Source organism: Penicillium canariense (genome assembly GCF_028826845.1).
Source record: "Penicillium canariense strain IBT 26290 chromosome Unknown utg000004l_segment0_segment0, whole genome shotgun sequence".
Taxonomy (NCBI): Eukaryota; Fungi; Ascomycota; class Eurotiomycetes; order Eurotiales; family Aspergillaceae; genus Penicillium; species Penicillium canariense.
The window spans coordinates 949,324-965,270 of record NW_026622731.1 but is presented as its reverse complement, the minus strand read 5'-3'; the positions used below and the strand labels follow the sequence as shown (position 1 = coordinate 965,270).

The 15,947-nt window shown below is 53.2% G+C and overlaps 6 protein-coding genes across 6 annotated transcripts; 2 read left to right on the top strand and 4 right to left on the bottom strand.

Annotated features, from left to right (window-relative positions):
• Positions 1–1,787: 1,787 nt before the first annotated feature.
• On the top strand, positions 1,788–5,663 carry N7482_006692 (putative cell division control protein Cdc25; the record flags this gene model as incomplete). The annotated part of the gene is made up of 3 exons (XM_056688817.1): positions 1,788–4,946; positions 5,002–5,218; positions 5,311–5,663. 3 exons carry the CDS (start codon positions 1,788–1,790, stop codon positions 5,661–5,663), a joined length of 3,729 nt encoding a protein of 1,242 aa, XP_056541246.1.
• A 112-nt stretch (positions 5,664–5,775) lies between these two features.
• Positions 5,776–5,979, bottom strand: N7482_006691 (uncharacterized protein; the record flags this gene model as incomplete). Its single annotated transcript, XM_056688816.1, has 1 exon — positions 5,776–5,979. The coding sequence occupies one exon, from the start codon at positions 5,977–5,979 to the stop codon at positions 5,776–5,778; it is 204 nt and encodes a 67-aa protein (XP_056541245.1).
• Positions 5,980–7,169: 1,190 nt separating this feature from the next.
• N7482_006690 (Mov34/MPN/PAD-1 family protein) lies at positions 7,170–8,240 on the bottom strand (the record flags this gene model as incomplete). The annotated part of the gene is made up of 2 exons (XM_056688815.1): positions 7,170–8,146; positions 8,216–8,240. The coding sequence occupies 2 exons, from the start codon at positions 8,238–8,240 to the stop codon at positions 7,170–7,172; spliced, it is 1,002 nt and encodes a 333-aa protein (XP_056541244.1).
• Positions 8,241–8,777: 537 nt separating this feature from the next.
• On the top strand, positions 8,778–11,254 carry N7482_006689 (putative microtubule associated protein (Ase1); the record flags this gene model as incomplete). The annotated part of the gene is made up of 4 exons (XM_056688814.1): positions 8,778–8,894; positions 8,953–9,005; positions 9,069–9,283; positions 9,339–11,254. 4 exons carry the CDS (start codon positions 8,778–8,780, stop codon positions 11,252–11,254), a joined length of 2,301 nt encoding a protein of 766 aa, XP_056541243.1.
• An 884-nt stretch (positions 11,255–12,138) lies between these two features.
• Positions 12,139–13,582, bottom strand: N7482_006688 (uncharacterized protein; the record flags this gene model as incomplete). Its single annotated transcript, XM_056688813.1, has 2 exons — positions 12,139–13,377; positions 13,523–13,582. The coding sequence occupies 2 exons, from the start codon at positions 13,580–13,582 to the stop codon at positions 12,139–12,141; spliced, it is 1,299 nt and encodes a 432-aa protein (XP_056541242.1).
• A 68-nt stretch (positions 13,583–13,650) lies between these two features.
• Positions 13,651–15,722, bottom strand: N7482_006687 (IlvD/Edd family dehydratase; the record flags this gene model as incomplete). Its single annotated transcript, XM_056688812.1, has 3 exons — positions 13,651–14,866; positions 14,923–15,077; positions 15,144–15,722. 3 exons carry the CDS (start codon positions 15,720–15,722, stop codon positions 13,651–13,653), a joined length of 1,950 nt encoding a protein of 649 aa, XP_056541241.1.
• Positions 15,723–15,947: the final 225 nt, after the last annotated feature.

The following is a 15,947-nucleotide window of genomic DNA, read 5'->3' as shown; positions in this document are numbered from 1 at the left end:
CGTGAAGAAAAGTCAATTCCTCTTGCTCAAACACAATGAACGGGTTCGTGATAATATGACCCGTGTTCCCCCCCGGGGGACCAGGAGAACAGGCAGCGGTGTCTCTCTGCCTCCGCGATGCGGGCTGGAGGGTATAGTTTGGTTGGATATCAGTTCGAAGGACAGGGAAAATGAGGGGGGTGGGGAGAGGGAGAGAGAGAGAGCTGGTATGTCTGGGGTCCAGGCCACTGCAGCGCGCCGGTGTGCTCATCAATCTAAATTATTACCGTAGCAGCATGCATGTCCTTCGTAGTTACTATCTGGTGGATTTGCGTTCAGCCCCCTGACACAGTTTGGCTTTTGGTGGCTTCGATACATTGTGGTCTCCCTGGCTGCGGCGTGGCCAGAATGTTCCTCATCGTAGAGAGCACCGGACAAACGATGGTATCGTGAATAATGAACACGTATAAAGTTCCAGCAGTAAGCCCATCATCGGATATTCCATTGGATGGTGCGGTTGGAAAGTGATGATCAAAGTTCACGCACGGCTTCCCACCCCGGTGTCAAATCAGGGTGAGCCGCGGCCGATCCACAGGGGCGCGCACCTTCCACGACAGGAAACTGGCGTAACACGCTTGGTCTGGATCCCGAACGTCTTTGGCAAGTAAATTTTACTTTTATTTTTGCTTTTGGCTTAGTTGCTTCCGGTCGAATAGGGCGCATAGCATGATGACGGGAGCCCCGAATTTACCGCCCCTCTGCCCCTCCGAGGCGCGGGGATGTGACGGCCACGGGGCGAGAGGCAGAGGGGGTCACACCGTAGGCGATGTCAGATTGAACATACCATAGGCACCTCAGAACACGAGGGCCCAGTTGTTCTGGGGCGGCTCGAAGCCATAGTGCGCGAACGTGCCATGGTAGATCTAGAGGCTGGGTCGATGAGTGTGTGCCCCGTTATGGAGCCGGCCCGGGGGGTAACAGAGCTCAGACGCTGGATTGTTGTACTGTATTTACAGTACTCCAGTACTCCGTACTGGAGTATCCTCTGTAACACGCATCGCGTTCTGAGTGTTGTTCGGTACCTGCGGCTTTATCCGTCAGACTGGTGGATAGCGCGGAGGGGCACAACTTATGGCAGATGTCAATCCCTCACTGTTCTTGGGTATTTTCCATGTCCCATTTTTCTGGTCAAATCTACGAGGTTCGTTTTCCACCTGAAAAAAAAATAGCAGGTCTGAAGGAGTCAGACTCGGGGTTCGGCATCACCAGTTGTCACGAGTAATCACGAGTCTCCGCCAGTATCCAATAACACGGCGGGAGTACTGTCATCGATCGGGGCTATCGTAATTTATACCCGCGGTACAGAATCCACAGCGTGTACCCGCGATACTGTCCTGTCACAGCCATACGAGCCATACGACCATAGGACTCACCCACGGAGTAGGCGCCTTATCCGTCCTGCCTCCACTCTGACTCTCCCTCTTCGTTTCCCCCGTGAAGGAGTGAGCCCCCCCCTCCCAGTATACTCCCCTCCTCCCTGACGACCATGTTTGACTCCATGGCTTAACTCTGATCGCCTCTGTCGTGGTTGCTCTACCTCTGTCGTCCCCTCGACCGGTCTCAAACCTCTCCGGAAAGTGGGTTGTAAAATCAGTTACCCACCCACCCCTCTCTCCAACTGTCAAATTCCCAAAAAGCTATGAGCCACAGGGGTCGCTGAAAGTCCAACGTCCCTCTTCCCCCCCTCTCCGGCCCACCCACCTCAACAAGGGTGTCTCTCTCGCTGCAGCCGCGAGTGACGCTCCTTCATGTTCGAGTTCCGCGCGGCAGATTTGGCTGTCGACGCCAGAGCCGTATTCGCCTCCAAGGCCGGGACTATTGCGACCGCTTTCGAGTACACCGACGTGCAGGCGACCACCCCCACCGGCGCTTCTCACCATCACGACCGGAGATCCAGCACTTCCTACCATCCCGGTCGTTTGAGCTCCTCCCCTACTAGGAAGAAGATGGCCACCGGGTATGCGGTTAGCCCGGAACCGCCCGCGCTATTCGTGCGGGCTATGTACGATTACGATGCCGACGACCACACCAGCTTGAGCTTTCGCCGCGGGGATATCATCCAGGTCCTCAACCAGCTAGATACTGGGTGGTGGGACGGAGTTATTGATAATGTCCGCGGTTGGTTCCCGAGTAACTACTGCACGATCATTACGGAGGCGGACGATTTTGCTGAGCTTATGACGCACGCTCACGATGACACGGACGTCAGCGCGGACTCTGGCCTCGATGATGACTACGGCAATGGACACGAAGAAGAAGAAGAGCTGGACTCGGAAGGCAACTCCCACGACTCGCAGCCCATTCTGCCCATCGAGGCTATGCCCGCACCCAAGGAGCAGGAAGAAGCGGCGTTTTGGATTCCTCAGGCTACTCCGGATGGCCGTCTGTTCTACTTCAATACACTCACAGGATACTCGACAATGGAGCTACCCTTCGAGAATCCCACGGCGGCGAACGAGATTGGCCCTCGCGACCGGACGAACTTCTTCGTCCCTGATCAGACTCGGCCGCCTCCGGAGATGATGGCACGCGGATTTGAGCGGGACGAGGATGACTACGATGGTTCGGCGTCAGAAGCGGAAGGAGAATCCCTGATGTTAGGTTCGCACGACTCGATGTCTCGCAGGCGTCAGTCCTTGATGGATGGTGTGTCGCCTGCGACCTCGATGGATTCTCTGTACCCCCCTGGCCCCAAGGATCCGAAGGCACAATCATTGATGCAAAGCCAGGCAACCTACGGCAGCGGAGCAGCGACGAGTGCCAACACATCCATTACCGAAAGCTTTTCCCGACCCTCTATCTCCTCCAATACTCCCCAATTCTTCGTGGACGATGGCTTCGCACCACCCGTGTCTTGGCCTCTCCTTGTCGATAAGATGCGCTATGCCGTGGAGGCCTACCGCCAAGCTCTCTTATCCCAAGATCGGTCCGAGTATGTGAGAAAGGCGGAAGATATTTCCGACCATCTGCGCATGCTCCTGGCTGCTGGGTCGGATACGACGGATAACCACTCGGGGAACCCATCTATCATCTCCACCAACAAGGCTCTGTACCCTTACTTCCGGGATATGATGTCTAAATTCTCCAAGCTGGTTCTTTCGTCGCATATCGCGGCTGCTGATTGGCCGGGTTCCGACTCGGTCAATAAATGTCTGCAGGAGGCCGATGGCGTGATGCAAGGAGTATACGGCTATGTGGACGTCGCCCGACAGCAGCGCGGGGACAACATTAACCGTATTGTTCCTGGTTTCGTCAGCGGCAGCTCGTGTGGTGGCAGCTGGCAGAACAACGGTGTTTCGCTCGATGCATCCGGCCCGACGTCATTCCTCGTTCCTGAGGGTGGTGATTCGCGTACCGAGCCCTCGGTCTGTCTTGATACGGCTCTATTGGACCACATTGACGTTCTTAGGAGGTCATTCGTAGGTAGTGTTCGTCGCCTGGAAGAGCGATTGTCACTCAATCAGAAAATCGTTACTGTCACAGAACATGGCGAGATCTCGGATGCTGTTTCGGCTGCTGCAATCAAGGTCGTTGAGCAATATCGCCCCTGGATTTCTACCATCGAGTCGATCAACCTGGTCCCTCTTGGAACAAGCTTTCAGAATCCACAATTGGTTGATTTCAGCCTGCAAAAGCAGCGGGTTTATGATGGCATTGGCGATTTCATCCTGAGTTGCCAGGCAGTCTCTGCTCCTCTGGCTGACGAGTGGGCGGAATTGCGCGGCGATTCCCTTGATGACCGGATCACTGCCGTTCGCAGCGTGGCTAAACAGCTGGAGAATTATGTTTCCCAGATTGGCTTCTCGCTATCCCTCCTTCTCGAACAGATCCCAGAGGAGCAATCCGCTGCTCTCCGAAGTGAAAGTCGCTTGGACGAGGAGGATGAATCGCTCAGCAAGGGTGCCCATACGCGCAGTGAATCTCAAGCTATGATCGCCAAAGAGTCTATTGGCATTCCTTCTTCCTACGCCCTGGGCACTGACAAAGTGCGGCGTAATATGGACAAGGCCCAGCGATTCTTTGGCCAGGCACCCCCTTCGACGGTTACTCGTGAGCCACCTATTAGAGAGCCTGTAAGAGAGCCTGAAGAGACTCCCTGGTTCCTGAAGATGGACCATGAGGGCGAGGTGTTCTATGATACCAAGGGAGATGCGCCAATTTTGAAGTGCGGAACGCTGGCTGGCTTGGTTGAACACCTTACACGCCATGACAAGCTCGATGCCTCCTTCAACAACACTTTCCTCCTCACCTACCGCTCCTTTACCTCAGCATCCGAACTCTTCGAGATGCTCGTGCAGCGTTTCAACATCCAACCTCCTTTTGGCTTGAACTCGGATGACATGCAAATGTGGATTGATCGGAAGCAAAAGCCAATTCGCTTCCGCGTGGTCAACATTCTGAAGAGCTGGTTCGACCACTTCTGGATGGAGTCCAACGACGAAGTCAACATGGACCTCTTGCGACGTGTGCATGCGTTCACCAAGGATTCCATCGCTACCACCAAGACGCCGGGCTCTCCTACCCTGCTTGCTGTCATTGAACAGCGACTTCGGGGCCAGGACATTTCCGTCAAGCGTCTTGTCCCAACCCAGAACACTGCTCTACCACCGCCGATTATCCCAAAGAACATGAAGAAGCTGAAGTTCCTAGATATCGATCCTACGGAGTTTGCGCGGCAATTGACTATCATTGAGTCGCGCCTCTACTCCAAGATTCGGCCTACTGAGTGCTTGAATAAGACCTGGCAGAAGAAGGTCGGCCCTGATGAGCCGGAGCCAGCTTCTAATGTTAAGGCTCTTATCCTGCACTCAAATCAGCTGACTAACTGGGTTGCGGAAATGATCTTGACGCAAGGTGACGTTAAAAAGCGTGTGGTGGTGATCAAGCACTTTGTCAATGTTGCCGATGTACGTGGTACCCTTATTACCCTTAAACTCGGTTAATTGCTAATCAACAAACCAGAAATGCCGCTCTCTCAACAATTACTCCACCCTGACCTCCATCATCTCGGCCCTTGGCACCGCCCCGATCCATCGTCTGGGTCGGACGTGGGGTCAGGTTAGTGGCCGCACCTCTGCTGTTTTGGAGCAGATGCGCCGGCTCATGGCGAGCACGAAGAACTTTGGCGAATACCGTGAGACTTTGCATCTTGCCAACCCTCCTTGTATTCCATTCTTTGGTATGACTTGCGACCAACAATACGCCTATACCCCTGGGCTTGATGTGGTACCTTCCCCCTTGTTTATGGGTCTAAAAGCTTACATGTTCCAGGTGTCTATCTTACGGACCTTACCTTCATTGAGGACGGTATACCATCACTTACCCCATCGGAACTGATCAACTTCAACAAGCGCGCCAAAACTGCAGAGGTCATCCGGGATATCCAACAGTACCAGAACGTTCCGTATCTCCTTCAACCTGTTCCCGAGCTCCAGGACTACATCCTTAGCAACCTGCAGGCCGCGGGTGATGTGCACGACATGTACGACCGAAGTCTCGAGATCGAACCTAGAGAGCGCGAAGACGAGAAGATTGCAAGGTATGCTGAACATGCAAGCAGAGACAAGAATTCCTCTGCTTTTCGCAAGCACCGTCGCGATTCTGCGATAATCTCTTCCCTCTAGCCTTGTTTCCTTTTTTTTCTTTTTTCGGGCATGGTATCTGGCACGTTCGGCGATACCCAAATTTGACCTCATATTCCATGATTTCTTTTTTTTCGGACAAAGAAATCACGCTTCAGAACTTTGTGGAAGTTGAGACTAACCGCTTTTGATCTTTCAACCCGTAGATTGCTTTCTGAGTCCGGTTTCCTGTAGGCGTGTGGCGGAGACCCCCTGTCAAAGCTGCACCTGCGGGCTGCCGTCGCCAGCCGAAGATCGTGTCGCCTCGTCGCCACACCGATTCGCGCTCAATCGCTCCAATCAAAGGTTGTGGATACATGGTGGTCGCCAACTCCGGCAATATCATGTCTCACCATTTCGCGACTAGCAGGGTTGGTTCGTGATGGCCCCTTTTTTGGGGATCGTCGGCCATTGCGACCGTGCCCAAGGCGACCTAGTCTGCGCACGAGCGTCTCTTCCCTTAGGGTGATTGATCACCGGTGCATCCGCCGGGCCTGTTCCGTGCTGCATAGGCATCGGGATCATGTACTTTCCTCCTTCACCTCCAATCCTTCGCCTGGACCCGCGATCCTATCGGGTTTCGACGCCGCCCTTCGACAAATCACCCCGACCGCTCACACGACCCTGTTGCATCAGTCCCCTCCTGCATGCATTACCGACGCTGCACCAGAGATGCCCTCACTTCTTGCGTTCGATATACCTATCATTCTTCTGATATAGAATTTTGGGGATCTGATCTGAACCATGTCTCTATCTCACCAGCACCTACCCACCCCAGATCCCCCCCGACTTCCAGTCTGGTGCACTGGCCGACCTTCCCACCTGTACTCAAACGTCGCACATACTGGCCATACTTTTGGTTATATTTTTGGCCGCCCTGTTGACACCACTTTTCTTTTCTGTTTCTTATTCCTTAGTTTCCACATATCCCTTTTTGCTCTCGCCGGCGTGAGGTGAGCCATATTCTCCAGGGTTAATGTCTCGACGCCATCTTCTATAATGATACGTTACGACTTGGGGCCTGCGTTCATGTCAGATGGGACTATTTGACTGTATCATCGGAGCAGGATGCTTGGTTCTGGCTTGCTTTCTCTATATCAATTGTTTCAGTAACCATCTATACGGTCTATACCCTGGCTCTTCTGTTTTCTTGGTCGATAGAAAATGACTTGTCCATTCAGCCTTATCTCTTGATGTAAATTACGGAAGAACATTCTAAATGTGGAGTTGCCTTGAGTAAAGGGACTTGATGGGTCGCCTTAGTCTCTCTGGTTATGATGCATCACTTTTGCCTTATCAAGATCATCCCAAAAAAGACAGCAATGACAAATCCAGATTTATCAGTTAAACCCCCGGCAGTCGTCGCCATGCCAAGTTCATCAGAAGCTTATCGTGCCATGCGCCACAGACACCGGCTCTGGTTCAGGATGAAAAATCAAATAGCGTAACAGTCGTAGCGATATCTATGCAATAGAGGCCTCCTTGCCGAATAACCCTGGCAGGTGGGCTCTAGGCTGCCGAGGAGGACTGGTTCCCGATATCTTGGAAGAGCTTCATCTTCACCTCGGATGCCAGGAGTCCTTTTACCTCCTCCGATACAATCCGCTGCCCACCGCGCACAACCTTGTCCAGCTGCTGGTCTTTATTTGTAGCCGAGCCACCCCGTGGACCACTGCTCTCGATACCCCGCGCCGCTTTGCGCACTTTCTGGCTGAGATCCATGATCTGCTTGCTGCCGTAGTCGCGCGATGTGAACAACGGGCTCTGGCTGAGCGTCGCGACCCAGTATTTGTTCCAGAGAAGAGATAGTATTTCGGTGTCGAGCGTGCTCTTGAAATGCGTCGTTTCAAGGGAGTAATATTGATTTGCGTGGGCGCCGAAATCCTCCGCCTTGCCAAGCGGAATCGTCTGATAATCGTCGTCTTCATGGCCTTCCTTAGGCGGGTTGAAGTCTGAGGGGAAAGTGCGGAAGGCGCCGATCTCAACGCGGCCAGCGGAGATCGTGCGCTCCGGGTCGATCACAACGGCCACAAACGGCCCCGTCATCTGTTGTGTCTGCTGCGTGGCTACGTCGATGCCAGACAGCCAACACCCGTACCCTGGGTGGCTGTGGTACCAGCCCACAGCGTTTTCCATCCGGCCCGCATCCCGGCACGATTGCAGATACGACACCATGTATTCATTCGCTTCGTCTTGAGCATTGACGCGAGTCTCGGTTCCTTCGACGGGTAGTCGAAACGCGTCAGTCACGACAAATGTGTTCGGTAGGATATAGCCTTGCATCAAGCCCATGACCTCCAGGGACCCGCCCGAGCGGGCGTGCATCACCATTTTCAATAGTGCTGTAGCGGAGATACGGACCGCTTTGAAGTAGTACGGGTCTGAGGCCCAAGGCCGTTCTGCATTGAGGGTCTTTTGTGTAGCTTCGTCATATTGGTAGAGGGCATCGCGTTGGGGGTCGAACACGCTGATTGCGTTCTCGAGCTCTGGGTTTGTCATGGTGGTTAGCCTGAAAGCTGTAGCGGCCGTGTCATCCAACAGGCGACAAAACTAACCCCAGGACTGCTGTGCAGCCTGCATTTTGGTGGGTGATGGTGTCGAGTCAGGAAAGGGAGGGGCAAATAGGTGCATAAGCTAGTGGGAAGGGAGAATCGGAAGAAATAGAGGCGAGGATACAGTTGTTTGGAGAGGAATTGCAGATAGATTGTCGACGCAGTGATGAAGCGTGGAGAGAAGCGGTGGGGCGGATCATGGCAGAACTGGGGCGGTGAATATAATGAGTCAGCGGTTGCCCCTGGAGACGATCGGCGCCAAACAACGGGACTTGTGAGATGAACCTGTTATCACCTGCGATCCAGCCCTGCTTTCTCCCCGTCTCATAAACACTCCGAGTCTCCATCCCCCGTCCTCCATGTCTCTCAAGTGACCACTCTCAGAACCTACCCTCGTTCATTTCTTTGTTTGAAGCCGTGTGTCGGCATCTCCGCGCGCTGGGATCTTTGTTTTGATCCTTTCGGCGTCGCTGTCGCAGTGTCGACAACCCTGTCGTTGGAGTGAATCACATTCCTTGATTTGCATTTGCTATATTGTCATCGCGGGGCACGGTCTCTTACAGCTATGGCCGTCGACACAAGCTACTTGACCACCCAGGTCAATAACATCGTAGAACAGCTGCATGGGATCTTCGATGAGATTGGAGTCCCCACCCATGAGCGGGACTCGCGCGAGGCAGAGGTAGGCTAGCCATTAGCCTGCCATTGTCTGATTTCTTTCATGCTAATTGACCTAATAGCTTTTCAGCGCTCTGTCAGCGACACTTAACAGTCACCTCAAGCTCGTCGATGAGTAAGTTTGCGCCGATAAACAAACACTGACTGGTGACTGAGGCTGATACCACATGCTTTACAGAGAAAAGGTGCAGATGACGAAAGAAGCCCAACGCCTCATCACAACTATTCAACAAATGGAGGCGTCTTTGGGCGATGAGCGGGCCAATGGCAAGTACGAGCTCAATCGCGATGACCTGCGCATCACCTACCCGCTCAACCGATGCATCGCATTCTTGCGCGAAAAGAACGAGGCCATGACCAAGCTGCACCGTGAGAGATTCGAACAGGTTAAGAGTGAGTCGTGTTGCATGCACCCCTTCCTATGTAACGATGTGCTGACAGTATCCAGAACTGGTCGACGCTCTGGAATCCTACTCGTCTCACCTTGAGTCATCATTTCTTTCGATTGAACTGCCTCCCACTGCTCCAGGCTCAGTAATTCCGCCCAGCTTCGATCTTTCACCTGCATATGTCACAGCCTTGGACTCCGAATTCTCCCGAGTCTATGAAGAATATCATCGCCGCATCTCTTTCGTCCAAACCACTTCCGAGGAGATCATCAAGCTCTGGGCTGAGCTCGGAACTCCGCAAGTGCAAACCGATTCCAACATTGTCAAGTGCTACCGCGAATCTCCTGAGCAGCTCGGACTGCACGAGACCGACCTTGCCAATCTTATGGGTAAGCGTGACAAGTTGGTGGAAGAGAAGAAGGGACGCGAGCGCAAGATTAAGGAGCTCCGGGTCAATGTCGAGAGCCTTTGGGAGCGATTTGGGGTTGAAGAGGGAGACCGCAAGGCATTCCTTTCTGCCAACCGTGGCTGCGGTCTCCGCACTATTAATGAATTTGAAGAGGAGCTGGCTCGTCTCAATGAATTGAAGAGACAGAACTTGCATTTATTTGTCGAGGACGCTCGTTGCCGTCTGCAGGAGCTCTGGGACTCCCTGTACTTCTCGGAGGAGGAGATGCTTGACTTTACCCCTGCCTTTTCCGATGTATGCAGTGATGCTTTGCTCGAGGCCCACGAAGCTGAGATCTCCCGCCTGGAAACACTCAAGGAGCAGCGCGCACCTACGCTGGAAATGATTGAGAAGCACCGCAGCCTTCTGTCTGATCGGCAGGCTCTGTCTGCATCGAGCCAAGATGCATCCCGACTCATGGGCCGCGGGAAGGGCGAGAAGCGCGACCCAGGAAAACTTTTGCGCGAAGAGAAGATGCGCAAGAGAATTGCAAAGGAACTGCCTAAAGTCGAGGCTGATCTGCGCAAGGAGCTCGAGCATTGGGAGGATGAGTTTGGCCGCCCTTTCTTGGTCCATGGAGACCGGTACCTCGATAGCTTGACACCTTCAACCACCAAACAGCCACCTCGCTCCAAAACCCCTTCTGCGCCCCCATCCACAATGAAAGCCAGTGCTGCCAAGCGTGATCCTATCTCGCGCCCGGGCAGCTCCATGCGCGGACCTCCCCCGCCTCGCTCTGCCACCAAGACCCCGACAAGCAGCGGGCCTGTGAAGCACAACACTATCGGCTATGCTGGAGCTAGGGCTGGTGCCAGATCTCCTTCCAAGCTTCCCGCCCGGGCCCCTCTGAGCAACATGCCGTATGGAAGCAACTCTTCTGAACCTCGCACTGGTCCTGGCTCGTACGCGTCCAGCACAATCAATGGCAAGATGCCTCCTCCTCGTGGACCTCCACCAAGGATGCGTGCATTGACTGTCGAGTCTAAAGAGCGTAGCAGTCACGCCATGGAACCCCCACGCTGCAATAGTGCGATGTCAACCGCCTTTGTCAGGCCTGTGAGCCCTGAGGATGTCTACGATGATCGCCAGCGGTCTTTCATGAGCGCATCCGTTATGTCCAATCACCGGTCTACTGGGTTCTCTCACTCTTCCCACTCTTCACAATCGTCCTTGAATTCCTCTCTGCAGGGGTTCCCTCGAGTCAATCCCTACCTGTCACAAGCACCACCCCCACCTGCCCTTCGTCAAACCTCGAACTCGTCCACCGTCAACACCGCCACCTCCTGTTCTGAGAACTGGGAGACCTTCGATGACGCCTCCGGATCAGAGGAGGATGCTAGCGACATCTACTACTCCAGGCTGCGTGCCGCACAAGGCAAACGATTTGCCCCCGATGACGGCGTGGATCTGATGGGAAAAAAGTCCAAGGGAATCCGTAGCGTCAGTCCTGACGGGCCACACCCTGGCCAGATGATCCGCGTCGCGGGCAGTGACACTGAGTGGAACGATGACTTCGAGACCTACTAATTCTTTTCGGTCTGATCTAATATGCTCCTCAACGAAAGCCGACATTACCGCCTCTCCTCCTGCACTAAGCGTCGCTTCTTACATTTTTCAATTCCCTGGACCTTATTTCCTTTAACAGTATTTCCTGGCGCTTCGGACATACGGGCAGCGGTCACGCAATCGCTTGGTTTCCTGACGATCCCATGACTGGACTCTGTCTGTACGGCTCATGTTGACGATCCTTTACGATTGAGCTTTACTCAGATTCCTTCGGGCTGGTGCATTCTCCGCACGCAAACTGATGACAGATCTTTCTCTCGCCGATTTTGGATCTTACTCGCTTGCCTTTCTGTGTTCAAAGTTACGAGTTCCATCATGTCAATTCTGTTTATGCTCTCCATTTCTCCTGTTGATGCTTATGACGTCCGTTGCTGCTGCTGGCTGTTTTTGCTTGCAATGCATCTTGAGTACCGGTTTTGTCTGGCCGTTTCTTGCGAACGGAACTAACTGGCTCTCTCAATTTGTGCGCACGCGTTCCTTTTTTTTTTTTTTTAATCTTCCCCTTCGGGGGTGTTGGATCGGCTGGCATGGTGTTATCTGCCTTTTATCTTTCCTTGTCTTACGCTTTCCCTGCGCTTTGGTGCTAACGGTTTCGATTATTCCCTCGCCTTGACCTCCTGGACTCTTGGAGTCGGGCTTTTTCCTTTATGTCGTGCTTGATCTTGCTCGGCTCAGTTTTCCATCTGTTTGATTCTAGCGCGGTACAGTGGCTTTTTCTGTGTAGTGTTTCCTGATAATATTATTTCCGATTCAGATTATCAACTGTCCACTCGGCGGTGTGAAGTGTTTCGTAGAGGAATACAAATTTCATGTACAGGAGTTATTAACAAAAGTCGTTTGCCTCGTCATCTTCTCGAAGTATTTTCCAAAATAAACCTGACCAGCGCTTCTCGGCCGTCGGCTTTCATTGGTCCCTCCGTATGCATCGCCCCTAGTACTTCTTTGCGGGAGACTACTAATCCAAGGTCTCGGGCCTTTTGCTCCAGTTCGCCTGCCACATACGATGGAATCACTTCGTCCTTCTCGGCAGACAAAATGAAGATTGGGGGAATTGAAGGAGGCGGGTGATTATTGTGCGAAACTTGATCCTGCCAGTCAGCTAGTCGCGCTAGGGCTGTTGCATTGCACCAAGTGTTCCACGAAAACGGCCATAGATAACGGTATGGAAGCCATCGCTGAGGATACAAGCTGATAAGCATGTCTTTAATATTGGAGGTCGGCGCCTCCATGATCAACCCGGATATTGGCGCCAGCTTGGTACCATCTGTGGCGCGTTCAGCGCCGCGGTGGGAGAGGTATGTAGAAAGAGCAGAGCTTGCGATAGATGATCCGAGACTATGGCCCCAGAGAACGACCTGGAGATCTGTTTCTGGTGACGAATAAGTTTCGGATACCCAGTTCAAGAATGCCTGGGCATCAAGTTCAATTCCCGATTGTGTTGGTCGGCCTGACGATGTCCAATAGCCTCGGTATGACAGGGCGACAATGGTAAACGTAGTCTCGTCGGAAGTTGTCGTCTTTGACATTGACGAGATGGTCCTCAAGACCTGTGAAAGAAGGGGCAGTCGAAGAGGTGTTGACCCACCATTCCCTTGGAAATAGCATATCACCACTGATTTTATCTTCGTCGTAGGGTCGACTGGTTTTCGGCTGTGCTCAACGGGGATTTGCCCTTCACAAACAGCCAATTTGGTCCCATCTAGACTCCGGATTTGCTTTTCTTTCCACTGCACGGGCTTGCATTCAGCCTCATATTCAGAGATTTTGTCAGATCGTGAAAATGGGGGCAGCCAAGAGAGATATAAAAGCTTGTTTTGCAGGACAACAATCCAGAAACATTTCCATGTCCAAAGGCCGAGGAGAAGTCCGAGGAAAATAGCAGGCGGAATGAGAATAGGTGGAATGGAATCAGTAACTAGAGAGCGTGGCTGCTGGCTTTTCCTTTGCCACGAAGTGCTTCTAATTTGATTGAGGACTGGCCTTTTCCTTGTATTGATATGGATGTATCGATGAAGCCCTTCGAGCGGGCGAAGTCGGGAGGAGTGGCTGGTCCCAACATTGACACTGGCATGGCGCCCGGCACGCTGCAACACCAATTTCCCCAACATACAGCATGAGGGTTCTTGTGTACAAGATGCAAGTCAGTGTTGTTAAAAGATTTGTAGACGAAAAGACAGGATGACCAGTCTTGGACCCCGGCTCAAAACGGATAGCTTAATAACAGGTCACATGACCATAGACGTCCTTGATGTCCTTCGTGTCCTTCGTGTCGCCATCTTTACGAGACATTTTATGCAAGGGAATTTATATTATCTTTATTGGAATAATATGGAGGCTCAATTTACACATATATACAGCTAGTGGTTATGTCTTGGCTCTTCCCACCGCTGTGCAACTCTCTGGTACTTAACAGCATCGCGGAGAACCATACCCTCACTTAACTGGTCGGTCTCGCGACGGAAGATCTCCTGCCATGGTGTCTGGTTCTCTGGTACAGAGTAGCCGCCATGGGCGTGAAGAATAGCATGGCGGCGCTCAATCTCTTCGGGGGCAAGGAAGATATCTACTTGGCGTTTGGTCAGGTCCACCCGTATACGGTCACCGTCGCGGAGGATGGCCAGGTTACCGCCCGCAGCTGCCTCGGGGCTTGCGTTCAGGATGGACGGAGAACCTGATGTGCCAGACTGGCGGCCATCACCAATACAAGGGAGTGAATTGACACCTTGGCGCAGTAGACGTGCTGGTGGATGCATGTTGACTACCTCAGCTGCCCCAGGATACCCCAAGGGGCCGGCTCCACGCATGACAAGGATGCTTGTATCGTCAATGGGTGTTGCTGGGTCATCAAGCCGGCTGTGGTAGTCCTCCGGCCCATCAAATACCACGACCATGCCTTCGAAGGCGTTCGGATCATTGGGATTCTCAAGGAACTTCTGGCGGAATGCCGGAGAAATCACACAAGTCTTCATGATGGCCGAGTTGAAGAGGGTGCCTCGAAGATGCACAAATCCAGCATCCGCCATAAGCGGCTCGTTATAAGGTCGAATTATCTTTCGGTTCCATGACTGCTGGCCACGTACGTTTTCTTCCACGGTTTTGCCATTGCAAGTTAATGCCCGAGGGCGCAGCTTCCCAGCCTCAAGCAACTCTGCCATAATAGCAGGTAATCCACCGGCGCGGAAATACTCTTCAGCCAAGAACTCGCCAGCGGGCTGCATGTTGAGGAGGAGCGGGAAGTGAAAGCCTAGCTGATCCCAGTCATCGAGCGAAAGCTCCACGCCAATGTGCTTCGCCATAGCATTGATGTGAATCGGAGCGTTCGTGCTGCCACCAATGGCGGTGTTGGTAATGATAGCGTTCTCAAAAGCTTCGCGAGTCATGATGTCGCTTGGCTTACGGTCCGCGTGGACCATCTCGACAATTCGCTCGCCTGTTTCATAAGCACATTGACCACGCTCACGATAAGGTGCCGGGATGGCCGCCGAGCCTGGAAGCGCCATGCCCAGTGTTTCTGCAAGTGCGTTCATAGTTGAGGCGGTACCCATGGTGTTGCAATGACCCACAGATGGGGCCCTAAGAACGCTCCGTCAGCCTGGTTGATATCATAGCCAGTGGTAACAGAAACCTACCCTCGAGAAACATAGTCGATGAACTCCTCGCGGTTGATTTTGCCAGCCGCGTACAATTCTCTCCCCTTCCAAACCACCATTCCTGAGCCGGCCAGTTCATCTTTCATGTAGCCATTAAGCATCGGTCCGACGTTGAGACAAATTGCCGGAATATTCTGTTCGCGCAATCCGTTAGCTTCCGCCCCTCAAGCAATCGAGCACCTCTGAAAGGAAGCACATACTACAGTAGCTGCCGCCATCAATGCTGCAGGTGTCGTCTTATCGCACCCAGTCAAAAGCACCACGCCATCCAACGGGTATGCATACAGAATCTCCACCAACCCTAGATATGCCAGATTGCGATCCAAGCAGGCCGTCGGCCGGCGCGAGCTCTCCTGGATCGGATGCGTAGGAAACTCAAATGCAATCCCCCCAGCACTTCGAATGCCTTCACGTACACGCTTCGCAAGCTCCAAGTGGTGCCGATTGCACGGCGCAATATCTGAGCCAGACTGTGCGATGCCAATCACCGGTTTCCCCGACATGAGCTCCTCGCGCGTCATGCCATAATTTAGGTAGCGCTCTATGTACAGTGCCGTCATCCCTGGGTTATTCTCGTTGTTGAACCACTGCGCAGACCGCAGCTTGCGGCCTTGACGTGGGGGCGCGGGACCATCCTTGAACGAAGCGAGCTTCTTCTCCAATTCGAAGGTGCGCTTGCGCAGCGCGAGGAGTTCAGATTCGCAGTCTTCGATGTTGACCGGCTTCGGGTTGCTATCGCAGGAGCAGCCTTCGCAAGAGGCTTTGGTGCCGCACGTCATGTTTGGGCTTTTTTCGCGCGTGGACGCGGGGACGGAGCGGAGAGGATGCGGAATGCGCCAGAGGATCGATACCAGCGGTGCAGGGTCGGGTGGGTGTTAAAATGGTGAGAGCTGAGCCATGGCTTCTGGCCCAAGAGTCTCCTGGCCCAAGAGATCTCGGTAATAGTAATAGACAAGCGTGCGCTATGAGTAATGAAGAAAGCGAGGACAAGCCGAGACTGAAAA